Raw genomic sequence first — 27,859 nt, forward strand, 5'->3', positions numbered from 1 at the left:
GAAAGTATGCTTTGAATTTATGCAAGTGTGAATGTCATGTATTGTGTATTACATAGAGTATCTTGTTCATATTAAGTCATATCAATGCTATTGCTTCATAGACTGTAATGGAGCAGTACATGTGCACCATTCTGTGAAGCTTTTTCAGTTGTTTTCCTGAAAATGGCTGTTGTCTTCAGATAAGTTGTTTAGAATACTTTCAGGTGTTGTGCAGGATCAGCTGTTCTCATTCCAGATTCTCATCACCTGTCATCTGTCCTAATTTTCCTTTGAACTCATTTTGGAGTTAAATTAATCTTGATTGAGCTTTTCATAAAATGAATCATGGTACAAATCATGTAAAATCAAAAGCCTTAGTTAAGGGTTTGATATAATTTTTATTAGCACCACAGTAGAGTATGTAACCTTGAAAAGATTTGAGGGACGTAAGGTTATGACCCCTTGGATGATAGATTATGGGAATAATTTCCAAGAAAAAAAATGTACGTTTATTCCTTTAGCTGATGTTTTTCTCAAAGCAACTTACAATGTTAGTATACCCATAGTTATTTATCCATTTGTACAGTTGGGTAATTTTACTGGAACAATTTAGGGTAAGTACTTTGCTCAAGGGTACTACAGCCAGAGGTGGGATTTGAACCTGCGACCTTTAGGTCCAAAGGCAGCAGACCTCAACTTCTGGCTGTAGGTTATTACTGATTGCATTAGTTTCATGCATGTACCTTGCTGGTGCAAATGAGTGGCAGGCCACGGGGTATCGAATGAAACTGGGAAATATCATTAGCCAGCATTATCAAGCAAATTGTTTTGTTGTTGTTGTTGTTATTTCAACTTGTGTTAGCAAATTTTCAGTGTTTTTAGTAATTTCAGTGTAAAATGAGACATTGCACTGAAATTACTAAAAATATTTTTGATGATTTCCATGTAATTGTTAAAGGATCTTTGTTTTTTTGTCTCCTACTAAGGTGATACAGTACAGGTTTTATCACAAACAGGTCTCTTCAGTGGTTTATTACACGGCTACCTCAGTAATATTTAGTATAAAACACACATGGTTGATTTAAGTTGCCTTGAAGCCTTTTGTCTTTCTTCAAAAGGCTGAAATTACTTGGCATTGAAGCTGAGGACAGGTTCATGCTGGTTATCTGGAAGAGGTTACTGTAAGAAGCAAATGGGATGTGATGCTGTTGTGCCAACAGGGAATACCCCTTCATTTCCACCAAAATGCCACCATTAACAGGGCACAAACTGCTGCAATGTCCAGTTCAAGTGCTATTGGTCAAGCATATCAAGATTGCTTTGCTGATTGTAAGGTATAGGTTTGATGATGACATTATGACCTCTGTGCCTGAGATCACAGACCGAGACAAAGAAATTTATTTAAACTCCTCAGTATTGTAAACGTGACTTTGTGAAACAACATAATGTGGCATGAAGGGCTGAAGTTATAAGTTCATAATGATGTTATGGTCAAACTCAAGTTTATGTAGAGCGCTGATCCAGATTCTTTACATTTAGCTAATGGCTTTTCTCTAAAGCAACTTACAATGTTAAGGTTACAATTATTTAGCCATTTATACAGCTGGATAATTTTACTGGAGCAATTCAGGGTAAGTACCTTGCTCAGGGGTACTACAGCCAGAGGTGAGGCTCAAACCTGTAACCTTTGGGTCCAAAGACAGTCACTCTAACCACTACACTACCAGCTGTCCCTAGCTGACCTGGTTGGTGACCAGTTGTTTTGTGTGTGAGAAATGCAGGGTTTTTCTGGTATTCAGTCCTGTGGCCAGCAAACTTTGACCTGTTTCCGTTCCCTTAACTGTTACACAAAGGAGTGAAGGTATACATTATTTTAAAAATAAATAAGTATAAAGAAAGACTTTTCATTTAGATATCTGCGATAATTTACCTTATTTTCACCTGTTTTGGTATACCAGTAGTATAGTGATTGGGGCCTTGTAATCAGAAGGTTTTTAGTTTGACTCCCACTCGTATTGTAGTACCCTTGATCAAGGTGAATTAATGTAGTAGAAATATTCTTGGTAAATTATTGTAAAGTTATTTATCTAATGCTGTAAGTTCAGTTGCGCAGAGAAGTCCGATAAAGAGTAACACTTTCAGCAATTGTAAATGAACTTGCATGTACATGGCATAGGTGCAGTATTGTTTTGTTCTTGTGTTACAGCATAATTACATGAATTCAGTGCAGTGCAGTCCAGTCCAATAAATAGCTTCAGCAGTGCCAGATTACTTCTCTTTGGGTTCAGCATAAATGTATGATCTAATTCATGAATCTAGAAGTTAATGCCTAGTCTTTTACTAAATTGTATTTTAAATTTTTCAGCAAGTGTACATTACTCTATACAGATGGGGAAACAGTACACAAGTTATTACAAATGATCAGTGGAACATGTTCTGGTACAGTCTGATTTTTCTCAAAATACACAGTACATTGGAGCATGGTCTGTGGCAGTCTATGGGAAACTACATTCCTTCTAGCACCACCTAAATGAAAGTGTAGGCACTGCTACATTTCTGTTCTTCTGTTTCTTCTGTAAGCCATTTGGTCAGTTTGATGTGCAGGTAAAGGAAGTGTATAATCCTGGACTGTTCACCAGGTTACTAACAGCTAGCCCAAGAAAAGAATAAACATAATTTTCACCTAGCTGGCTCAACTAGCCAGAAAGCCAGGGACCATGATGCATCTTAGAATGTTGCTTCCGTAGCAATTGCTTGGAAAATGTGTGTGGTTTTTTTTAAAAAAAAAAAAAAAAAAAAAAAAGTAATTTCCAAGAAACAGGTTTAATCTATGTATTTGTTTGGTTCTCTTGTTTATAAATTCCGTCTCATCATCTGTCCAGCTGATTGCAGTGATACTGACTAATGAACAAATGTCAGAACTGTATTTAAGCAGCACAAACAAAACTGCACAGAAAGACGAGAGAGAGAAAAGAGCCAGATCACTTTGCCAACTTCCAGTCTTGTTGTTTGCCCTTTTATGGATGCAATCTGATGTCATGGTGCAGTCTGCCCTTTGATCCCCATGTGTCCCTATGAGACACTGGAACCAGGAAGTGAAATGTGTTCTCATTCTGAGACAGCTGATATATGGTCTGTAGCAGGAACGTATCACAGCAGCGATATCCTTCAGACCATTTAAAAGTGTGATTCCTTGTGAAATGTAGGCGACCCAGTGTCATACCTGCATCAGCCAATAGCAGTTAATATCATGGGGTAATTAGGCTTTTACCATGAAAGCTAGCTTCAGATGAAAGTAGAATTTTGAACAAAAAAACTGGGTTATGGTTATGAGCCTGGATTTCTGACCAGATGATGGTGGTTGTGACCAAAGTAGCTTACTATGCTAGATACTTGCATTCACCCAGTTATATAGCACAGTAATGTAATGTGCTCTCTCTGTCAAACCACACACAGAGCAATTTAGAACTACCAGTTTACCTGATACACATGCCTTTGAACTGTGGGAGGTAACTTGAGGACCTGGAGAAAACACAGACAAATGTGAAGAATGTGCAAACTCCACGCAGGCTAAACTGCCAGCATTACACGCTGGGCCACTACTTTACCTAGTGCTACTAGATTACAGGTTCGTGTTTTACCCTTCCTCGAGAAGGTTCAGAATTAGAAGTCTCAGAACTCATGAAATGTAAGTTTCTGCTTTCTAACAAAAATGAAGCATGTATAGCTTGAAGATTGTTTTTTTTTTCTTTTTTTTTTCTTTTCTTTTCTTTTTTTAAAAAAGTTTTTACACATTTATTTTTGCAAATGCGTGATCTCAACTGATATGTAAGTTTAACCTGGAGACAAGAGTCCTAAAATGGCTCAACTGGTCTATATTAACACTGTTTGTGGAAAATTTTATTTAAATATTCAAATCAACATAGGCTTGCTCATCTGACAAAGAATTGTTTGATATGTTTGCTGTTTAGTGGGTCAAGAGACTGCAGACAAGGGTTGGTTGTTACTGGGGAGATGTTATGGAAGAGCTCAAACAGTTGCTCCTTTTTTCACTAAAATTGGCTTTATTCTGTAAGCAAAGCAACACATGAAAGTGGGCTCGCTGCGTTGTGTGTCATTGCTGTTATCTAATACAGATCTTTTTTAATCTAATAAAAGGAATGATGATGGCTATCATGGGTTTGAAAGCCCCTTTCTGGGAATCTTGACTGCAACTTGCTAGATTCACAGTGTGCTTTTGAAGGAGGGAGGGGGCTGCTGACGTTTGTTATAGTTGGGCTTCGACAAATCTGTATATTCCTCTCCGGTGGGCTATGCTGTTTGATACTTTAAACTGATGTTTTTTTTTCCCCTTAAAGTGGGGGTTTCTAAAGCTGTTATATTTCAGAATTATATAAACATAGAAAGCTCCCAGTGTATGGTAGTCAGACTGGAAAGCTAACTCTGAGAGCAAGGACCCACCAGATACACCTGGCGTAATGAGAGAATACCTGTCTCCACCTCAGCATAGTACTGCCTCCTGTGAGATATGCCTCCGTAAGGTTGTAAAATACACACTTGTGGAGCCAAAGCATTTGGCTGTAGCACAAGTTCTATTAATTAGTGCAATTATGTAATGGGGCATCGATTCGTGTTAGCACATTGGCTGAGAGCTCAGATGCAGACTAGCAAGGGGCACCAGTCTCACAGTATGGATTCTACACTATGGATATCTGATTTACCACATAAGTCAAACCCAGTCCCTTGCTCTGTTTTCACTTACAGCTAGATTTTTATTTTTTATTTTTAAAATATAAAAACACCCATTAAAGTGGTATTGGTAAATCCCAGTTAAAAAGGAGAAGATACACTCCTGTCTCTGCTGGAGGGTTAAACTCCTGCTATGAAGAAAGCTCTGGGTGTTTAATAGGGTGTGGTCCCAGGGATGTATTTCTTTCGCGTTCTGACATCCTTTTTTTTTTCCAGCTGCTCTCGGTCAGTGGTGACCCAGATGCGAGGGTCCAAGGTGCAGACCGGCACAAACTGGCTGAGATGCTTTCATGTGCCATACATGCCACGCTCAACTGTGTGTTTGTGCTAAACACTGTGGCGATGAATCTGGGCACATAAACACAGCAAAGTGCCTAGTTTCTGGGTTTGTGCAGAAGTGCAGACTACGGAATATTTCTCATCGTCATTGACTTCTGGGTGAAAGCCACCGTACCTGGAGGCCCTTGCTAGCTGGATAAGGTGCTTGAAAATCTGAAGCACATTTCAGTTTAAGCCAGGTGACACTTCATTTGTTTACTGTGTTATAAGTAAAATGTTAACAGTAAGGGAGCTCTGTTACTCACCAGGAGGTACAGTGGTACTTTGCCTTGAACATATTGAAATGGTCCAGGGCGAGTGGCCCAGTGAGGAGAAGGCCCGCACTGCAGAGTGCTTTCTAATAACGGGTTAATGAGTTGTGTAAAAGTGTTGCCCAGTTGTTCTTTCACGAGCCTCTCTCTAGGGCAATACATTGCACACACTGTATTTATTCAGACCCAGTGTCACAAGCCTCTCTGGAAAAAAGCCCCGAGGACTGTGCCTCCTCCCCCCCTGCAGCAGCCGATGAGATGGCAGGATTAGGCCTCTTTTGTTTATCCAATGCAGAGGAATGGGTGAGAACAGCAACAGCTGGAGAGAAATTTTAGCTGCGTGACAGCCCCCCCCCACCTTCTTCAAGGAAGGAGAGGGTGCTGGTGCGTGAGCTGAAAGGCTCTTCAGGGGTAGTCCTGGATGAGATGTAAATGTGAATGCCCTTTCGTAAGCCAAGACCTGGTCATACATCAGGATGCAGTTTGCTCTCTTGTCCTAAAACCTGTTGTTCCCAGTGAACCTATGCAGATTCTGTACAGTGCTGTGCTCTTGTGACTGTGTGCAGTGCTTCGCAGTCACATGTGTATCTCCTAGACAGATGGCGACATTACCACATGGAGCATGGTGCGTTTGTGGGAGACTATGGATATTTACTACATATGGGTGAGTCATCCAGGTTGACTGTCATGACTGACATCTCAGTGGTGCAGAGACTGCCATCACCATAGACAGATAGCAAAGAGAAGACTGAAAGCTCATCCAGGGGTATCTTTTTTTTCAACTGGGAATTCTTTCACTAGGAACTGCATCCAGTTTATTTGCTCTTATCCCTATTATTGGACTGTAGGCCATAGCCACCAGATGATTTGGTAGATCTGTAGCGTGGAAAAGTCAGGTCTGTGTTCCAGCTTGCGCATCCTCAATTGCCAGTCCAGCCCCCAGGAGTATCCCACACAGTCACCTGCTCAGCTCTCTTGACTTATTGCATGGCACTACCACACTGCCTGCACATCTGCAGGATTACTGTGTTCACTTTTCACCTCTGTTGTGTAAAAGGGTTGTTGAAAGTTGCCACCATTGTATATCGCAGCTTGACAATTAATTTTTTTTCCTGAAGGTTTGTCTGTGTGTACACACATTTACATTTATTCATTTAGCTGACGCTTTTCCCCAATGCGACTTAGTGTTAATCTACTTACAAATCTACTTAATTATTTATCCATTTATACAGCTGGGTAATTTTACTGGATTTAGGGTAAGTGGTAAGTACTTTTGCTCAAGGGCACCTCACAGCTGGAGGTGAGACTTGAACCTGTGGGTCTAAAGGCAGCAGCTCTAACCACTACACTACCAGCTGTTCCCATACAAGGTGAGAGTCAAAAGTTTGAGTACACTTTCTTGATTAACCCCCACAAGGCATTTGGTTAACAAGTTTGGTTAGAAGGTTGGCTGATGTCGTACAGGCTCATGTAGGAGATGTCCACATGTGGGTTGCTTTGTTTTCACTCAGCCTACGACTTCTACAATTGCCCAACTTTCCCATGTGTGCTTACATGTTGGACTGGTACTGTATGTGTAGTTCAAGATCTGTTGCTTTTTACTCATGAGTAGTAAGAGATGTAAAATCAGCAGAAATGGCTGGTCAGGCATCAAGGTACTTCACTATTGGTAGAGAAAATCAGTTCAAAAAGCATTTTGTAGAAAACTAAATAATTTCAGTAACTGATTAATTGCATTGTCTGGTCTCTCAGGGATTCTGATCTCTTCTCTGGTGTTGATTTGTGGACCAGTATTTTACTGCTTTGACCATAATCTCACAAAATTATATGGTTTTCAAGTTAAATCATTCTGTTAGATTGCTTGTTTGCTTTATGAATATATATTTAAAGAAGAAAACCCAAATGGTACTGGACCACTGTTTATCCAAAATGTGACTTACCTGTGCAGTAATGGCTTTTTTGTGTACTTGTAGAATGTGGTTGTCTGTCATCAGTACAGGTTCTGAGGTTTTACTTAAGTTAGACTTGATGCTACTTTTCCAAAAGAGCTTGTGTATTTGTGAGATAAAGTGAGCACGTATGCTTGTGTATGCTCACTGTTTCAGATGGTTGCCCCAGACAGGGAGGGGAACCCTCATGCATCCGTGTGTACTCCTCCACCTGTGTGCACTCCATGCTCACTCTGAACCCCTCTCACCATCCAGCTCAGCTTCATTGGTCCTACTGTTTTGGCCCTTGCTGCTTTGGCTGTTTCCTTATGGCAGCTATGTGAACCAGATTGCTTGATAGTCAACAGGAAGTGCAAGGGTTGGGTGTTGGTCCAGAGTTCCTGAGAAGCCCATTGGAGGTTAGGACTGTCTGTGTGTGCGCGTGGGTGTTGTGCACTGCCTCTATGTGTGTTTGTGAGGGTTTAACAGGATGTGTGTGTTTTTTTTTTTTTTTTTTTTTTTTTTTTTTTTTTTCCTAGCCCCCCCCCCCTTCTTTTTGGTCTGGTTTTGGCTAATCATCCTTGCCCAGGCTTTAGTCCCCCTTTAGGTTTCTGTTGTTGTTGTGAGACACAACTTGGAGCTATAAATAGTCTTATTTTCACTTTGACAATGAGTCACTATAGCCCTGAATGTAACACTGAGGCTAAACATAGACCAGAATGCAAAGTTTCACTGTTTTCTGAATTTATGTATATACATTCAGAAACACATATTTGTGTTCTTGACAGCAATTGTATGGTGATTTGGATTTCTTGAAGTATTTACCGTTTTTGAATGGTGACGGTTCAGTTGCTGTTTCACCCTCAACAATTTCAAGGTAGCCCTGTGTTCTTCTAGTGTTTATTTTATATTCTTTTATCTGACGCTTTTCTCCAAAGCAGCTTACAATTTGATGTTTGTATTGTAAGATATTTACAATAATTTATCTATTTTTACAGCCAACTAATTTTTATTTTTGCATCCGGATAAGTACTTTTATTAAGAACATGCTGATCCAGCAGGAACGGGATTTGAACCAGGAACCTTCCAACTGAAAGGCATCCATTCTAAGCAGTTTGCCACCTCTTTGCCCTTAACATCAGTTTCCTGGCTTCAGTATTATATGAACAAGCTGTTTTACTTGGGAGTATTCTTTCCTTTTAAATGGTATTGTACGTTTAAACACACAAGCATATTTTTTGTGCAGTATGTAAATGTAGAAGGGGGTGCAGTGGCGCAGCGGGTTTGGCTGGATCCTCCTCTCTGGTTGGTCTGGGGTTCGAGTCCCGCTTGGGGTGACCTGTGACAGACTAGCATCCCATCCTGGGTGTGTCCCCTCCCCCTCCAGCCTTGCACTCTGTGTTGCCGGGTTAGGCTCCGGTTCACTGCAACCCCACTTGGGACAAGCGGTTTCAGTCTGTGTGTGTGATATAAATATAGAAAGACTGTAAACCATTAGATGGAATTAACCTAGCAGCAGGTTATTGGTTAATGGCTCCATTTCTCAGATTATAATACCTGTGCTAAGCATGTTGGGAGTATGGTCTGTTCTTGGCTGACAGGTGACAACTGCTTCCTGCAGTCTTAGTGAGTGTCAGGATGTAGGTGTTACTATAGTTGATTTACTTCAAACTTTGATACCACTTAAATAGTAATAGGTTGAACATTGAACCTTACAGGAAGGGTTAACCTTTCATTTTATATATAGAGATTAACATATACATTCACTTTGACTCTAGAAAATGCATTATACAGGAACTTGGTAGAACTCTATAGTGTGTGTATCTCTAGTTCCATCTCTTTATCTTACATACACACACAGCACTTGAGTTTGCTCTGCTTTGCTAATGAAGCAAGCTCTAATTGTGCATTTAGGGACTTGGGCTGTTTTGAAACAGTCAGTTGAGATGGATGATGGCCGGCGTATTACTTACTAGCTCATATCAGACAGTACAAGTGGGACTTCAGCTGTGTCTTGTTTTCATACAGAACAAAGGACAAAGATGTCAACTAGTGTAGTAAATGAGAAAATGGGCCTTTTGTTTTTCTGTTAGGTAATGTATATTGAAGCACATTTCCATGTGTTGCGTCTGTGTGTGGGGTTGTATGTTTAGAGTGAGGTCACTTGTGCATATAGACACTAAGACATTTTTTAGCCTAAGGTCTGTTTCTTGAACCCAGTGAGTTCTGTCTCTCTTCATCTGCTCACTTCACAACTCTCTTCTGCAATTAAAACAAATCAAATGGTAGGGACAGAGAGGAAAATAACTATGAAACCCATAAATTATGCTGATTATGCTGCATTTGGCCACAGAAGGTGCCAGTTGCTTGAAGTTTCCCTAAACCAGACCATTTGAAGAGTAGGTGGGGGGCATAATAATGAACATCGGTGGGGCCAAAAGTCTATTCTTGACTTTTTTTAAAAAAAAAAAAAAATTTCCTTAAGTCTAACTATTATGGCAAAGTTAGTTGCAGTTATTCACAGGTTAAGTTCTCCAAAACCATACAGCTCTGTTAAATAAAAAATACTGAAATGCTTCCATCCAAGGGGGTGCGGTGGCGCAGTGGGTTGGACCGGGTCCTGCTCTCTAGTGGGTCTGGGGTTCGAGTCCCGCTTGGGGTGCCTTGCGGCGGACTGGCGTCCCGTCCTGGGTGTGTCCCCTCCCCTTCCGGCCTTACGCCCTGTGTTGCCGGGTAGGCTCCGGTTCCCCGTGACCCCGTATGGGACAAGCGGTTCAGAAAGTGTGTGTGTGTGTGTGTGTGTGTATATATATATACACACACACACACACACTTCCATCTATCCATTGCCATTAACCCCTTGTTCAGTGCATGGTTGCTGTTATTTGCAGGTCTTCTGGAAACTGGGCACAAGGCGGTACACCGGCTGATGAGATGCCACTACATAGCAGTATATCATGTAACACATTCAAAACTACAACTACTACAAAATTAAAGCTAATTTAAAATTAATAAAAATAAAAATGAATAATTTCAGCAACCTCCTCTTCAGTGCTGTTGACACCCCCCCTCAGTAAGTCAAGTATTTGTAAATTTCAGGCTACTTACAATCTACATTCAATAAAAACTTCAGGAAATAGATGTCCCCTGATTTTTTTACATGCAAGTGTATATAAAAATCTGGGTTATAGCGATGATAAATAAAAACAGCTTGTAATACACACACAATGTCTATAACCACTTTTCCTGAGCGGGGTTGCGACGAACTGGAACCTAACCCAGCAACACATGGTACAAGGCTGGAGGGGACACACCCAGGACGGGACGTCAATCCACCACAAGGTACCCCCAGCAGGACTCGAACCCCAGACCCACCACGCAGCGGGCCCCGGCCAAACCCATTGCACCACCACAGCCCTGACTAAAAGCTTAAAATTGTATCAATTTTTCTTGCTGTATGCCTGTGTTAAAGCGCTCTGTCTCTGCGTGAGAAGAGCGCTCTATAAAAAATAAAAATAAGAATAATAATAAAAGTAAAAAGACTCCCCATAAATCCCTTTTTGAATGCTGATCAACCATTGTATCCCACAGACATGTCCAACACTCATCATATAGCTCTTTACTGGAAGATTTAAGGCAGACCCAGACTCCTGTGGTGTGTCTGTTTTGTGTGTCTGAGTTTTGCTGCCGTTTTTTGCTTTGCCTCTGACGGAAAATGCAGTTGAAAATGAATAAACAGAATGGAAATTTTCTTCAAACATTCACAGCTCAAATTTCCATAACCTAAGGAAGGCATGTTTAACTTTTTTGTTTTTACGCAGTCATGAAATGAATGCATGCTAATAATTGGGTTAAAGGAAAGGTGTATAGTATAAAGGGTATTATTGAGTAAAGGTGTGATACTTCATGGGCCCAGGGAGTCTCTCATGTGTTACGTTTAGGAGAACTAGCTAACGGCAGACAGGTCTGCTGCTCACTTATACCGTGCCACTTCTTTTTACCATACCACTCTGCTGATGTGTGGACATGGAGGATTCGTGGTGCAGTAAACTGGATATCAGCTCTGTGCCACATGACCAGGATGCATTAGACCTGTCTTTGTGTAATATGTTTATTGTATATGGCTGGACTTGCACCCTGCTTCTCTTTGTTGTCTGTTAGATCACATACAGCACCAGTGAGTTTCTCTGTCACCTTTTGCTGATAGGTTATAAAAGTGTACCTTATAGTAAATGTAAAGCAGTGAATCAAACTGACAAGTTTTAATATTTATTATTATTTTTTATAATGTATTTATTCTCAGTAGGGTATGAATGCACATACAGTATTTTAGTGTGTTGGTTTCTGTGTATGGCAAAGAACCTGGTCTCTAGTGAAATGCTCATGGTTTCTACAGTATATATGTGTACGTGCTCCATTTTCCTGTGTCCCATATTCGTTCACCCCCGGAAACCGGTCAGTGGCTTGCTCAACTGAGCCCGACCTGTCACGTTTGAGGCACCCCAACATGGGAGGAAGTCAAGGATGGCCAAGGAGCTTGCTGGGTAGTGGAGCATTTGGAACTTACCTGGCCAGTCAGTCTTCTATCAACGGTTAATCCAAAGTGGGGTGTAGTCGCTGCTGTAGGTATTTTCCCTCAGGGACATTTTCTGCTAATGTCCAGGACAAGGCAGTTCACCTCTTCTACCTGCCCCAGGGAGAGGACTGCCCCTACTCCTCTGTCTGAAGCATTAGTCTGCAACATAAACTGCTCAAAGGACAGCTGATAGCATAGTGGTGAAAGCTGCTGCCTTTGGACCCAAAGGTCACAAGTTTCATTCCCACCTCCAGCTATAGTACTCTTGAGCAAGGTACTTATCCTGAATTGCTCCAGTAAAAATTACCCAACTGTGTAAGTGAGTAAATAATTGTAAGTAGATTAACTTTGTAAGTCACTTTGGAGAGAAGTGTCAGATAAATGAATAAATACATACACAGAGATGAGTTGGAACAGATTAAGACAGGCCTACCACAAAGACATTGTTTGATGGTACAGAAGGCAGTCTGGCACTGCTTTGTCTGCTGAACCGGATCAGGGCTTCCTTTCCAGTTGGAGGGGGGGTGTCGGTACTTGTAAACTAGGTCTAGGAAGGCTCTGACTTGCTTCTTGGTTTTGGATGTGGTACAAGCCAAAATGGCTGCTGTTTTATCTACTTGGGGTTGAATCTTGGCTCCGCCTATGTGGAAGCTCAGATTCTTTACCTTTCTTTCCATAGTCTCACACTTTTTTGGGTATGCTGTGAGCCCAGCTCAGTCACTTTAGGATGTCTCTGAGGTGCATTGGATGTGTTTACCATTCATAGCTAAAGGTAATGGTGTCATCCAGGTAAGTGGTGGCATAAGCTGTGTGTGGGCAAAGAATTTTGTACGTATGTTGCTGAAACAGCAGGAGCCCTGTGAAGCCTGATCAGAAGTGTAATAAACTGGTGCCACTCAAATTGAAGAGCTTCAGGTCTCCCTGCATTTTAAGAACAGGGGGATTTGTTAATACACTTTTGTTAGTATGGTGGAGTTTAGGTGGGGTTGCAGGATGTCAGGACCTAACTCAGCACCGCAAAGTGCAAAATCTGCCATGGAAGCATGTTTTTAGGAGATTCATGTGACATAGCTGGCTGGAGTTGCTTCTATCTGATCAGACTGCTTCATAGTCAACATTGCCAACTTGCTGTGTGACTATGAATGGCCCTTGTCATTTGATGAGCTCTTTGGAATAGGATGTTGGGAGCACTGTTCCCTTGGCTTAAATTTTCTTGACCAGGATTGCTGTTCTTGAGTGTGGAACAAATGGTCTCTAGCAGTCAGTTGGAGCAGGGTGTAGTTTCATGCATAAGCCTGGAAAAAAAAAAAATAGAAGTTTACTTTGGCTGGGGCTGTCCTCCCAACTATCTTTGGTGATTTCTAAAATGTCTCTTGGTCTTGAGAAGTTGAAAGGAGTAGAACCCTGTGTAGGTCTGTAGTACCTCATGGACAGCGAACAATTAATGGTCCAACTTTTCACCCAAATTTCTTGCTTTATCAGCAGTGCATTTGCAGATCCTATTAAGTATTTCATTAAAGCATTCAACTAACCCATCTGATTGGGGGCGAAGAATACTAGTTTTAATTGCCTTCATATCTCTACATTTGCTTTAGAGTGTGGGACATAAGGATGTCCACTGATTAGTAATGACCTGTTTGGGGATCCCAGTGTGGGAAAAGTGTTCTTCTGTAGTATTTTTTTCTTTGATGTTACTTAGCACTACTGCTTATGGATATTGGATTGTGTAGTCTGCAATCACCAGTGCAAAATGATGCACCTGCACATGTTGCTTCAACAGGCTGATGAAGTCCATGCCTAAACACTCAATGGGTACCTCCATTATCGGGAGACACTGGAGTAGTACCTTCGGGGTGGCAAGAGGGTTCAAGAGGGTTTGTCAGTGGGAGCATTCCACACACCAGCAGTACATATCGCCACAAATTTCTGGCCAGTAAAATTGGGCTTAGTATAATTTTACTTAAAATTGGAAAAGACAAACTCTTATCTTGGCTAAGGTGCCCTGCCATTGGATTATTTTGAGCCACTTGAAAATAGTCTTTTTGTCAGCTGTGGAGAACGAGCAGCTGTGTTACTGCTTTGTTTCTATCTGAGTTTACGATAAGCAGTTTATAATTTAACATGGAAAAAATGCAAGAAGGTTACTCTTTAGCTGGGATTCACTAACACACACAGAGGCTGAAACCGCTTGTCCCGAGCATAGTTGCAGCGAACAGGAGCCTAACGCAGCAACACAGGCCACAAGGCTGGAGGGTGAGAGGGCACTCCCCGGACAGGACACCAGTCCGTCGCAAGGCACCCCAAGCAGGACTAGAAGCTCAGATCCATCAGAGAGCAGGACCCGGCCAAGCCCGCTGTGCCACCACGGGATTCGCCAAGTCCCCCCACCTTAGTTTTCACTACCAGGTCACAACGTTTTAACTCACTATATCCTGACACAATTTCTGCGACTTCGTCTCCTACTAGTTGTGACACCTCACCCTGTCACGTATGTTTCCATATTATCGACGGAAACTGCAGGCAGACACTAACTGTAGCCGTTGACAGCGCTTCCCTTTCAGCACTATGACGACAAACAGCTCAGTTTGTTGGACAAGAGGATGCCAACTCAGGGTTCAGAGGTTTGTTTTTATTCTGGAACTCTGACTGGACAAGGTGCTGGGGAGAATGGAACAGTAGAACTCTTCATCTGTGGTCTTTCTCCATCTCTTGCTCCAGGATATGTCCTTTGACACTCTAAAGCAGGGGCATAAATATCAGAGTCATGGTAACTAGCAACTTGGTGTTTGTTCACAACAATCAGGTGTATATCTTAAGGTGGCATGTTTACCCCTATCGTAAGCAGGTGTAAATGTTGTGTGTGTTCCTGTGTGCATAATGTTCCGTATATGGTAATGATAATTCATTATGGCAGCTTGTGTGTACATGTGATGTTCTATATACTCATTATGTCTGTGTGCCATAGTGTGTATGCAGTGGTTCCCCCCCCTCCCCTTCTCTCTCTCTCTCTAAAGAAGCAGATGAACACCAGCTTGGTGCCTTTAACTCAGTCTCTGCAAAGATTGTTGTTGTTACGTGGTGTCGTCAATACGTTATAAAATTTGCTGCCATATTTTGCATGCACTAATGGCTTGCAATCATAGTAGTGCCACATGGAGGTAAGTCTTAAAACTTAGTGACTACCACATATTATTTGTTTGTTTATATGACCTTTTTGCCCTGAGAACCAATAAGGGTAGTAGTGGATGGGACAGGAGTGGAACTGGTGATTATGCAAGACTTTGTAAGCATTGCTGCCAAGGTTCACATTCCCTTCCCAGTGGTCTGGTGTGATGGGAGATCAGAGAGTTGCCATGGATGTGAACAGGTTCCATGCTGCCCCTGTTTTCTGGGCTTTCTGTATAAATGCTGTGTTGGATAGAACCCACAGGACCTGCAAGAGTGATGTGCACAGGTCTGATGGGGGTTCAGCTTCAGAACCAGCTCCTTTCCCTCTATCCTGGTGCATGCCTGTAGCTGTGTTGACATTCATAGTCAGACCCTGAGGTATCATTGTCCCTATAGCAAGGGTCTGTCCCCTGTGTGCTCCATCTCCAGTAGAGCTCTCACGGGCACCAGAGCCCATCATTAACCAGGAGCTCAGGGCCCAGTTGTGAGGTTTTGCAACCTACCCTAATGACTCACCCTGCCACTAATGAAGGGATTGATTAAGGAGCTGTTTGTAAATTGAACGGAACTAAGAGTTGTTAGTTTTGTTTTTGTGTCCTGAAGCCTGCCTCGGAGGCAAATTCCTCCCTGGGCTCCAGCAGGAGGGACCTCCAGTGCTCCATCCAGGCTCCCTGAGAAGGCCTCTTTCCCCTTTGTTTGGATCATGATGTCCTCTTGTCAGTCCCTACCTGAGTTGTTTATTTGTGTTGTTGAGTTATGTCTGAGAAACAAATATCTAAGAAACCAGCAGTAGAGCACAGTTGCAATTGGAGCTGAGCAAAGTTGGGTTTTGAATGTTAGGAAGACAAGTGATGGAGTCAAGCTGAGCAGAGTTAGGTTCATAGAATCTCAAGATAAAGCAATGAAGCACATTTGAAAAATTTAAGAATAGTGTTTCGTGTTCCTCTGTTTTCACTTTCCAAGGATTTTGGAATTGATTGTAAAAACCATGCCTTTTTTATTTAGATGACAGCACATATTTTGAAATGTTTTGTAATTTATTACTATATGTAAACCACATTATGTACTTGAAAATATTTAAAGCCAATACCTTGAGTTGTGTAAAACGAGTGTGTTCTACATTACACTACATTCATTACTATTACAGGAAAGAGGACAGCAAGGTAACACAGCTGGTAAATCACTGCTCAGTTTGTGGTGATGCATAGTACTATCTTTGGCAAGTCTTAAGTTTTGATATTTTGCAATGCCATTTTGTACCAGATGTTATTTTTGGTTGGTTTTCTGTGAATGGCACATGTATCTTGTAATATTGCCTAATTAAAAACAAGTGCTTGGAATAGCAGGAATACATCAAATTAACAGTGGTCGTTCATACCCAAATTGCATTGATGTGAAAAGTACAATTACAGGAATGTAGTACTTTATAACAGGTAAACTAGAACTGAATGTTTGGATTGCGTGCCAGTTGCGCTGAGTTTTACGTTTATTTTTGTAGTTTAACTGCGCTGTAATTAATTTGGTTTTGTCAGTGGTGGTGGACAAACAGATATAATAAACAACAGCAACACACATACAGCATGTTTTCATATGCGTTTTTCCAACTTAAATGGTCACCAGCTGCTGCAATGTTACCCTGTGATTTGGCACCCAAAATCAGAGGCAAATTTTACTGGATTTTAAGATTACATTTATGGTGTCTAAGTTAGTGTTTGCTTTTAGACTCAGTTTTTTCAAGGGGCATAAATACTCTCTTATCAGCTGTGTTGGGACAGACCCTATCCCTCACAGTCTATTTTAGTTGCTTCCTGTCCAGTATGACATCGTCTGTGAATCAGATTCATTGACAAGGGTCTTTGCATTTTTTTTTAAACTATTCTTTGTACAGAAGTGAGACTTAATGTGAAGTTGATGTGATACAAGTTTTTGTTGGGATTTTATTTGTAGCCCATCAATACCACAAAGGAAACCAACTAGTTGGAAAGTTTCTGGCTTGTACACAAAAGGTATTGAGTATATTCCAGGCATGAGTGTCTCAGAAAAATACCTACCACTTCTCCAGCTGCTTTACAGAAAACTGTAATCTTTAAAAGCCAACATTTATTGAGATGTTATGCATATCCTACATAGTTTTGCTACTTCTTAAGACACAGTGTTAATGTTATAAAAGTTTATATATGCATACACACGTATTCATGTGTGTTTGCCTACAATAAGCGGCTTTCTAGCTTTTAGTAATTCTAATTTGGAGTGTAACTTCAAAGGAAAGAATTGTCTCTTATTGCAGCAGTTTTCTAGATGGCCTCAGACAAGTAGGGCAGGGTAGGCTGGGCTGCTTCAGCAGTGATGCCCCCATTCATTTTAACTTAGTCTGCCCAGTGACCTGAAGTTCACTTGTGTTCTTCCAGCTTCTGCGGTTATCAGCCCATCAAGCAGCTTGGGTTTTGTACAGGCATGACGCATACTGGAGTTCTGCCACCGAAGCCCTCTGGTTGCTTAAGTTCGTAAACGAAGACTCTTGGTTACTGGAAGTAGTGTATGTCAATGCCTTCTCTAAAAATAAATGCATAAATAAAAAATTGGTTTTCACGTAACCAACAATATTCTCCTTCTTTTCTTTGTTAGCTACCACTGCTCAGCTGGTGACACTGGTTTGGGGCAGGGGTTGATCCCTTGCTGTTTGTTTTTGCTGCGATGTTGCTGTTTGTTGTACTCTAGTACTGTGTTGTGTTGTGCTATTACCTCGCAGTCCCAGCTGAGCTCCTGGCCCTCAAAGGCCTTAGGTTCTGCCTCCCTTCTCCTGGGAACAGACTAGGGGGAGCAAAGCTCTGTGAAATGAGCAGGACTCCACTGTGCTCCCACACCACAACTCCCACATGGCAACAGATGCCGAAGACACACTGCAAACATACAGAGTTATGCAGGTTTACTGCAAGTGGCACGTTAAACTTGACACTGCTGGTTTAGCCAACTCTTTGTTGTGTTTTAGTTCTTCATCAGATGCAAGTTTTTGCAGTTAGCAGTCAATTTATTTTTCTGTCCTGTTCATAATCCTGTAATTCTTTACATGCTTTATATATCAACACTTCATGAACAATTCTCCTTTGCCATTTTGGTTTTTAATCAGAGGTACATATGTACATGGGTCAGATTGCATTATTTCTGCAGTGTTTACAGTATGAAATATCCTAGATAACCAAATATGGGGAAAATTAATAACTTAAACCTACTGCACTATTATAACAACAGTATTATTAGTATAATTTTTTCCTAATTTTCTTTCTGCAGCAGACTTTTTCTGTGTGATGACATCAGTAAAAACATACACTGTTCAATTTTTATTTGCTTTTCTGTTTAACAGAATTATTGCAGTTAAGTGTGCTATAAAGAATAAAAAAATTGAGTAAATGCTTGAGGGGATTTATCACTTGCCACATTGTTTGTTTCTGCTAGAAATTTTTTGAGCAATTTTACTGATGCCCATTTTTACTTTTTTTTTCTGAACAGGAGTTCTTTGACCATGCAAAGAAGCTGTGGGATGATGAAGGGGTGAAGGCTTGCTTTGAGAGGTCCAACGAGTACCAGCTCATCGACTGTGCACAGTAGTGAGTGTCTTCTACACTTATGGCTTCAGGTCTTCTGTTTGCACACACTTGTGAATTCATAGGTCTACACCTCTTTTTATTTATGAATAAGGCAATGTTAAAATATGTGTGCAGTCCTTTATCTTTGCTATTTTTGGAATGCCACCAATGATATTGGAGTGAAAGGCCATAGATTGAAGATCTGAACCACTCATGTAAATGTTTGCTTTGAGGTGGAGAACAAGTGAAGCCCTTCTCTCTATCTGGCCTTTTCACTGGGAAGGTGGCAGGACTTTGGTTGTGATCCACCTCCAATGAATTGGCTTTCAGGTGTCACAGGATAGTGATTAAGTGAACTTGGGCAATAGACTGCACTGTTCTTTTAAATTTTATTTATGACTCCTGGTAAAGAAGAGAAAGTCTTGAGTGTTCTACAAAGGACAAGTGAATTGATTTGCTTGAAGAATGGGTTACATACTATATATAACCAGAATGGCCAAATAGCTAAGTCAAGGATGGTCCCCCCCCCGCCCCCCACATTTGTTTTCTCACATTGTCAACAGTACATTGGGACAGTACACATACATATAGTGTAAGCAAAGCATCACCTATGTACTGTATGGGCCAGCAGTTAGCCTCGTAGTTAGAGGCATCACCTTGTTATCAAAATAGTTTGTGTAGCTCCTGAATTATACACACACACACACACACACATTTTCTGAACCGCTTGTCCCATACGGGGTCGCAGGGAACCGGAGCCTACCCGGCAACTCAGGGCGTAAGGCCGGAGGGGGAGGGGACACACCCAGGACGGGACGCCAGTCCGTCACAAGGCACCCCAAGCGGGACTCGAACGCCAGACCCACTGGAGAGCAGGACCCGGTCCAACCCACCGCGACCCTGATGCTCTTGAATTACTCGCGTCAAAATTACTCTTTTATAAATGAGTAAATAGATGTGAATGTTTTACTGTACTGATCTGCAATGGACTGGCGTCCCAAATAGGATCTGGACCTCGGCAACCCTGACTAGGACAAGTGGTTAATGAAAACAGAGGGATCGGTTAGTATACAAACCTAAGTCGCTTTAGAGATTAATAATAAAGGAGCTGAGTAGCATTTTGAATGCATCACTTTGTGGTATCTCTCTACGCACCAGTGAAGTGATCAGAGATGCAGCATTTTTATGTGCTGAGTCAGCCGTTGTTAGATTGAAACATTTTGAGTATCTCTTTGTGGTTGCTGAGTATACAGTGCCTCTGACTGCATTATGAGTTCTGATTGGCCACTAACATTAAAGATTTTTTTTTTTTTTTTTTTTTTTGGTCTAAAGAGCTGGACAGACAGCCCATTTACTGCGTGTGTAGCCATAGCTGCCGTTTCCTGGCAACCAGAGAGAGGGCGGTGGCTGACCTTGCTCTCAGTAGGTTGCTCCCAGATCTCATTTGCAATTGTCCAGGATGGAACGATTGACTTTTTACATTGTTTTGCCAAGAGCTCAGTGATGACCCAGAAGTTACTAATGACAGCTGTGTTCCTGTGAGGGACCCCGGAGCAGAGATGGCAAGCATCAAGGCCCTGAGCTGTGGCCTCTGCAGGTGTCTGCTGTGAAAGAGACCTGAATGTGTTAAGCCAAAAGCACAAAACACTCTCCACCCCATACCCCCCCCCCCCCCCGAAACAGGCGCCCTACTTATGTGTTTGTGGTTGTAAAAGGAAGTTTTGATATTCAAACTCAACTCGTATAAATGTACGTACAGCATTTTCCTGTTTCGTCATGCACGCAGGTCTCTATTCAAATGCGTGGAAGAAATCAGATGAAATTACTGTCCTCTGAAGCTGAACGCAAATGACGATAACTTTTACATTTCTTGAAGTTCCAATCATAAGTTATGCCTATTTGGGTTATTATAGAATGTTTAAACATTTTTCATATAGATAGTGTGCGTACATTATTGTCTACAGCATTACAAGCTGAAATGGCCTGATATGACCTCATGATGGCTTCAAAGTTGTCATGAACACAGACAGACAGTACCTGAATATCACAATATCAGGTGGCTTTGAAGGACCTTACAGTGCTGACTCAGGCTGCCTTTGCTTTCTGCGGTTTGCCGCACCATCAGTTAATGCATCGTGGTTTCATTCCTATACACCTGTGACACACAAGTCAACATCACCCTGTATTTTGTAGCATTTTTCATTAACACGGAGCAGTTTTTTTCCCCAGTAGCTTCTGGCTCAATGTGTGGTGCATTTTGTGGAAACTGCTAACGAGCTATCGGCATCTGGCATGAGAAGCAGTCAAGTCCTCCTCATTTCCCCTCCATACCTTCCCCTCATGGGGGGGTGCAGTGGCGCAGTGGGTTGGACCACAGTCCTGCTGTCCGGTGGGTCTGGGGTTCAAGTCCCGCTTGGGGTGCCTTGCGACGGACTGGCGTCCCGTCCTGGGTGTGTCCCCTCCCCCTCTGGCCTTACGCCCTGTGTTACCGGGTTGGCTCCGGTTCCCCGTGACCCCGTATGAGACAAGCGGTTCTGAAATGAACCTTCCCCTCATCTGCTCAATACATTTCTCATTGCGATGACAGGGCATACAGTATTACTGGATACAAACTGCTCTGAGTTGTTTACACTCGTGTGTTGTCTTTTCTGTTGGCTTTTGGCATCACTGTGGACTATGACTCACTCCGAGCTGGTTTGTCCCACCTTTTTGTTATCAGTTTACCTCTGGCCTGTGTAGTTCCACCTCACTAAAAGAGGCCAAGCCCCTGAATGGCTGTTAAAATCAGCACTTGCAAATTATTGTTTACTTTTTATTTCCAATGTAAGCTACAGAAGGAGAGCATTTGCAGTTTGTGGTCGTCTGACAGCTCAACAGACATCATACAAATGAGGTGAATTTTTGTTGAAAGTATTGAAGTAAGAGCGAAGCACACTTAATGGCGGCTTTGTCTCGGGTGAAGGAGAGGGGAGTCCAGAGGTGTGACCATTGAGGAGATTATTGATGAAGGCCAGGGAGGAGTTGTAGTGTGTGAGAGCAAAGGTGAGGGAGGTGTCCATGTTCACGCCCAGATGTAAAGGCCGATGATCAGACTGCAGTCAGGTCTTGAACTAGCACTGGTAATTACAATAGTGCGTTATTATTGTAGGAACAAAGTATTAAAGTCCCTTTTCAGCTGAATTGGATGTCACTACGGTGTGGACTTCAGGAACTAATGTGAAACTTTGAGTACCTTTAGACCATATGTGTTTTCCCAAGAAATATGTATTTCCTAAGACTTTTGAGTGCTGTATTTCAGTTCGAGGATATTAGTGTGTCATTTTCCGTTTTTATTTTCAAGAGCCCGTGGCCCATTATGAATGTAACATTGAAACAAGTATTGGCCTGTCCCACACATATGTACCCAAATCCACCTTTTCTCAAGTTTTCTCATCCATCTTTTTTCAAGTTTTCTAAAGTAATTAATATACAACATCACAAAGGTACTTCTTTGTAATGAAGGTATGTACTAGTGTACTGACTAATTGTGAATTTAATTAATTGTAGATATTGTGTCAGTCCCTTTTCTTCATATAACTGTTCTTGAAATGGTGGCAGGGGGAGAAAATGTTCAAAGCTTGTGCCTTTTTTTTCTTTGTCTCTTTCTCTGAGTTCTCCAAGTTGGTGCTTACGTGATCAGGTCTGACGTTCAGCAGCACAGTTCACCCCATTGTGGTATGCAGGCAGAAAGAAACGTGGTTTGCCACCTTATATAATTTGTACCAAATAAGAACAGATCTGATGAACTTTTGTAGTCGTCATCTTTTGATGTTGAAACGGTTACTAATCGTTAAAGTCTCCAGGGAGGTTCTGTTGCATACCTTCGGGTTTTCATGTAGTTTAGGAAAAGGCAGGTGGATCATGCTTTAGCTGATGATACAAATCATACTAAGATGCATTGAGGGGGATGTGAACTGCTGAAAATGCACACTAATGATGATGACGATGATGCTTATTATTATTATGATGATGATTATTAATAATTTATTATTATTATTATTCATTTGGATGACTTTTCTCTAAAACAATTTGCAGTATTACATTTGCATACTGTTTGCACTAATTTAGTTATTTATACAACTGGGTAATTTTTATATCTGTATCAGTATTCTTCAGGGCAAGGACCTTGCTTAGGAGCACTACAGTATGATTCAAACCTGTGTCTTTAGTGCAAGGTGGCAACCTTAAACATGACACTGTCCACTGGCCCTCACATTGAGGCCGTTATGAAACTGACCAGTATACCGTTTTTGGGGAAGGAGGCTGTCATTGTAGACATTTTTTTTTCCTCCATGTTCATTGTTTAATATCTCAATATATTGAACTTGTGAGGGAAATGGTCTCTGTTAAGGTCAGACTTTTCCTCCCTTAAGTGCATCTATATATCCGTCTGTGTGATTCTTCCTGTTGTGTTGTAACTGAGGAACGGGCACTGTCTGTGCCTAGGCTCACAGCAAAGCAAGAGGGAGAACAGCAGGCAGGAATCGTGGTCACGGGACCCTCTCACCAGCCCCAGGGCCACCAAAACAGTCATCAGGAGAAGCAGCACACAAATAATAGGCCACATTGTCACAAACGCCAGCTCCAAGATGGCCTGGGGAAACAGAGCTTGGGTTTGTTAAATGTTTGCTCCCAACTTAAACTCCTGCTGCGCTTTATAACTGTGTATATGGAAACATGGTTGTCACACTATTCTCATTTTAGGATATGCCTTGGATATTGTTTCTGTATATATACCTGCTAGTATATTGCCTAGCGACAGAAATTGTCAAGCTTTAAGAATGAAAAATGGCTACAGACTTTGTCACATGTATAGCTGTAGACATCACTGTGAATTTTTTTTTTTTTTTTTTGGGGGGGCACACCTCATGACTCTCAGATATTCAAGGTGGGTTGGAAATTGACAGTGAGTTTTGAGTTAACATTTTTGGTGTTCTGAATTTTTGCATATGATTGCTGTCCACCCTACAGAGCATAGCTTTGTGTCTTTTCAGACCAAGAAATAAATGTTCATCCCATGTGTGGTTTTTGTTAGAGAGAAAGCCTTTTATGGAAATATGGCAGTCACTTTATTCTTCAAATATATATATATATATATTTTTTTTTTTTAAACTTACGAACTCCTGTAGAATGCAACTTCTGTTTGATGTGTGTGTGTGTGTTGGTTGTGTAAAAGTGCTTGTATACCCTTGTCTTCTCATGTCCTCACTTTCTGACCAAGAAGTCATCTGATGGCTTTTTCAAGTGTGAGACCTGTCTTGCATCTCCAGCAGCTGCCCTTTGTCTAGACCAGCCAGTGTGTAACATCCGCATGGAGAATGAGTGTTAAAATTATAAAAACACTGCAGCACAAGTCAACTGCTGGCTGAAATTGTGCCTCTCTGTGGGCTTTGAATTCTGCAGAAGGATACTAAATATACTTTAGATGTTGTTGCCTGATAAAGCCCAAATATAGCTCAATGTGATTATAAAAGAAGCACTGTTTTAAGAACAGCATCATTATATGTGTAAAATCAGTTCCTGGTCACGCTAATCTGGCCCTTCTGTATGGTGCTTAACTAGTGGTACATCTCCTTTTTCTGTATGGGTTTTTTTCAGTGGGCATCCAGGTGATTTTGATCATGTTTTGGTTTTCTAATGGTCTGTGCCATGGCAAGGTTGTAGTCCATAACAAAAAATGTTCACCTATGGAGACGGGACCATTCCACTGTCAAAGTCATGATAATGAACATTAGGTTAAATTGCACTAGTTAGGACCTTTCAGTTTTGTGTCAAGGGCCGTGCACATTTTTCATTCCCCAGGATGACCCCCATCTCAGCCGGCCAGTCAAGACCACAGACTCTTTGTTGAATGCATGATTCTGTAGCCCTTCACTTTCATTGGTACAAAAACTAAAAATCTAATTGAAATATTTTGCAGTGTAGTTAAATGTGCAAATGTTTGACCATTTGTCATATGACCCACCATGTCTTTCAGTGTCTTCCATTTGTCTTGACTTTGCATTTTATCAGTTTCCTTTTTTATCCTCTGTGGTCTTGTTTCTAGAACTTTAATCATGTCCAGAGTCATGAGCACATCTTTGCCAGGTGCAAAAATCAAGAAATATTGTAATAACCAGGAGATGTCAGTTGAAAGGAAGGTGGTTTTAAAACTGACAGACTAATGTATAGCAAGGAACAGTCTTGTTTTTCAACATGGTGTTTAAGGTTCAACAGAAAATGGCATTAATAAGATGAATCTGTAAGAAACTTTGAGGCCACATGTTCTCAAAAAGTTGATGCTAAAGCTTCCTCACACAGCCTTATGAATGAGAGTTTAAGTGGTTGATCCAGCAGTAAAAAAAGAAAAAAATAGCATGAACATATTTGAAGGAGGCTGGGGGGGGATGTAATAAAGTAATTTTTATAACTTGTTTCATGAAGTTATGCAGACCTATGATAATGTCAGCAGCTCTTTGGTTCCCAGGGTATGGTTTAAAACCCAGGTGTGACTCCCTGTTAAATGTATCTCCATAGAACACATCTGTTTGTAGTTAATTATGGCTTTCTAGGTAATAATGCCTTTAACAAATCTGTGCTGATAAGAAAACAATATTAAGTGCCTCATAGTTGCTGGAGTATAATGGGGAAATAAAAGAGAAGGTACTCTGGGATCTGTAGTTTGATGTCAACCAAGGCATTGTGGTGCAGTATGTAGTGGGTGGTGCTGGTGTCTCACAGCTCTTGTGCCGTTAGATCAAGTCTGGCTCAGTCTGTGGAGTTGTGTATGTTCTTATTTTTGCCTGGGTTACTCCAAGGTGATCTGGTTTGCTCTCACAGTCCAAAAAGATCAGTGTTTCAGGTGAAGTGATGACTCAGGTTCACACATTGCCCTGTACTCTCTCTGCGTGTGTGTGCGCGTGTGTGTTGCTCTGCTGTATAAATGGGTGAATGATTGTGAGGAGTTTAGGGTATATGGCACTGTAAGTTGTGTCCAAACAGGTGTTGGCCAAGTACTCGCTAATAATTGTAAGTTGCTTTGGAGAAAAACATCTGCTAAATGAATTAATGTAAATATAGTGGTACAGCAGTTTTTCCTGTCAGCTGAGCCCAAATGGCTGCCTACACTGGGTCACTTATTTACTTCAAATCGGCATTTGATTCTCATTCTTTACTGATCTGCGTATTTAAGGAAAAGCTAATCAGCTGTTTCTTAGATGTGGACGATACAAACATAATAGACCAACATGGTCCATTAGCGCCACAGATAAGTAGCAACATTTCAGAAATGAATTCAGTTTGGTGTAGTTTCAGATTTTACCTTTTTGCTGATGCACATTTTTATATCAGTAATGTTGAAATGTGTTTTCTTGATCTGTTTTCTGTATCCATTTCAAAGTAATTTTCACTACAGTGGGTCCCCTACTTTCAAATTTTCGAGTAATGAGCCTTTCATTATTACAAACTCTTCTAGTAGGCACTTAGCGCTTGTTTTTCCTAAGTATAGCTTGCATACAATTCAAATTGCGTGACAAAGCTCACAATTCGCCACCAGATAAATCGTGAATAGTAAGCATTGCCTTAAGTTTTTCCAACCCCCCTGTTATAGCTTTTGCCATGGTTCTTTATTTTGCTTTCTTATGTACAGTAGACAAACTCAGTCCCCATCCAGGGCATTCAAAACATGAACACAACAGGCAGGTGCTCAAGGCATCCATAGGCATGGGCTGTCTGCCGGCTTGATCGCCACATGCTGCTCAGTGGGAGGAAGAGTGTGTCTGCTGCCCTGTTCCCGTGTAAAATGTGAAGCTGTCCTGTTGCTGATGTTTATGTTGCATTTATTCATTTTCCACATGCTTTTCTCAAAAGTGACACACAACTCTGAAATGAACAAAAGTTCACTTCAACAACAGATGGAGGGGTAGAAATACAGACAGGCAATTGTCAAAGGACAGTCACTTTGTAAAACTGCTTATAAACTGCTACTTGCTGGGAAAAATTACAAGAGTAGCTGTATATAGAATTAGAATAGAAAAGAATTATACAATTCACAATGAGCCCCCATTCAGTCATACACTTTTTGAGTCACAAATCAACCCTCGGTTTGTAAGTAGGGGACCCACTGTACTAAAATGCAACCTTGACAGTCAGCAGAATGCCATATTTAACAGGTTAGCTCTTAAAATTAGTCTGTTAATGTTCATTTAGCCTTTGAAAATGTGATACTAAATTTAAACTACTCCATCATCTCTCTCTCTCTCACACACACACACACACACACACACACACACAGTCTGAAACTGCTCATCCCAACCAGGGTTGCGGCGAACCGGAGCCTAACCCAGCAACACATAGCGCAAGGCTGGAGGGGGAGGGGACACACCGCGGACCCGACGCCAGTCTGTCGCAAGGCACCCCAAGCAAGACTTGAACCCCAGACCCCTCAAAGATCAGGCTCTGGCCAAACCCTCTGCACCACCATGCCCCCCACAGTACTCCGTCATCAAAAAGTTAAGTTTTTTGTTCTGGGTGGCAGACTTGCAGCTTGCTGAAAATGTTTACATGTACGTTCCACATACGAACCATACAACTGGGTCTCCTCATAGGTGTGAATTTCTTTGGACACTTTCTGCCGGTCTGGTCTTCTACAGAGGAGTTTCGTAGTGCACCTGCTGCTTTCTTTGTCTCAGGTAGACATACAGTGAAATTTTGCTGGACATTTCCAACATGAACAGTTCTGTGTTACATTACTGCCACAAATAAGTAGCCACATTTCAGTCACATTTTCTATCTGTTGAATGAGTGGATGTATTGCAATTCACTTTAAAGATGCAAATTATTAAGGCAAAGAATATCAATGTTGGTTTTTGATAAAATACTTTAATTTGACACAAAATGCACTAAATTTGACCACAGGCTTGTATCAACAAAAATCCTGCATCATTAATACACTTGCTCTCGTACTTATGAGCTTAATTGGTACCAGAAGTTATTTTGTTCCTCAAAGTTCATAAGTTGAATGTAACACACAATGGGTGAGGGGTCTCTCATCAATGGTGTGTGCAGCTTGTTGTGTAGTATACACTGGCAGAAACAATGGTATTGAACTAAGTGACTATTCTGAGAAGCTCTGCGGTGTGTAAGGGTTTTTCTGATAGGAACAGAGTGGCACAGCCCCTGTCCCATCTACTTCCTCTATAGTGAGCCGGGATGCCTTGTGCACGTGCCTGAGCATTTTCAGTCTTATTGATGATATGCTGTAAATAA

At 41.4% G+C, this 27,859-nt stretch overlaps 1 protein-coding gene across 2 annotated transcripts in view; it reads left to right on the forward strand.

Annotated features, from left to right (window-relative positions):
* Window positions 1-27,859, forward strand: part of gnal2 (guanine nucleotide binding protein (G protein), alpha activating activity polypeptide, olfactory type 2) — a 66,256-nt gene that overhangs the window by 24,016 nt on the left and 14,381 nt on the right. For both annotated transcript variants that reach the window (XM_029253714.1, XM_018745148.2), the window contains exon 5: window positions 18,498-18,595. In XM_029253714.1, the coding sequence (XP_029109547.1) occupies window positions 18,498-18,595 (98 nt within the window). The remainder of the gene's footprint in view (window positions 1-18,497; window positions 18,596-27,859) is intronic.

This window comes from Scleropages formosus, chromosome 7 (genome assembly GCF_900964775.1).
Source record: "Scleropages formosus chromosome 7, fSclFor1.1, whole genome shotgun sequence".
In the NCBI taxonomy this organism is placed as follows: Eukaryota; Metazoa; Chordata; class Actinopteri; order Osteoglossiformes; family Osteoglossidae; genus Scleropages; species Scleropages formosus.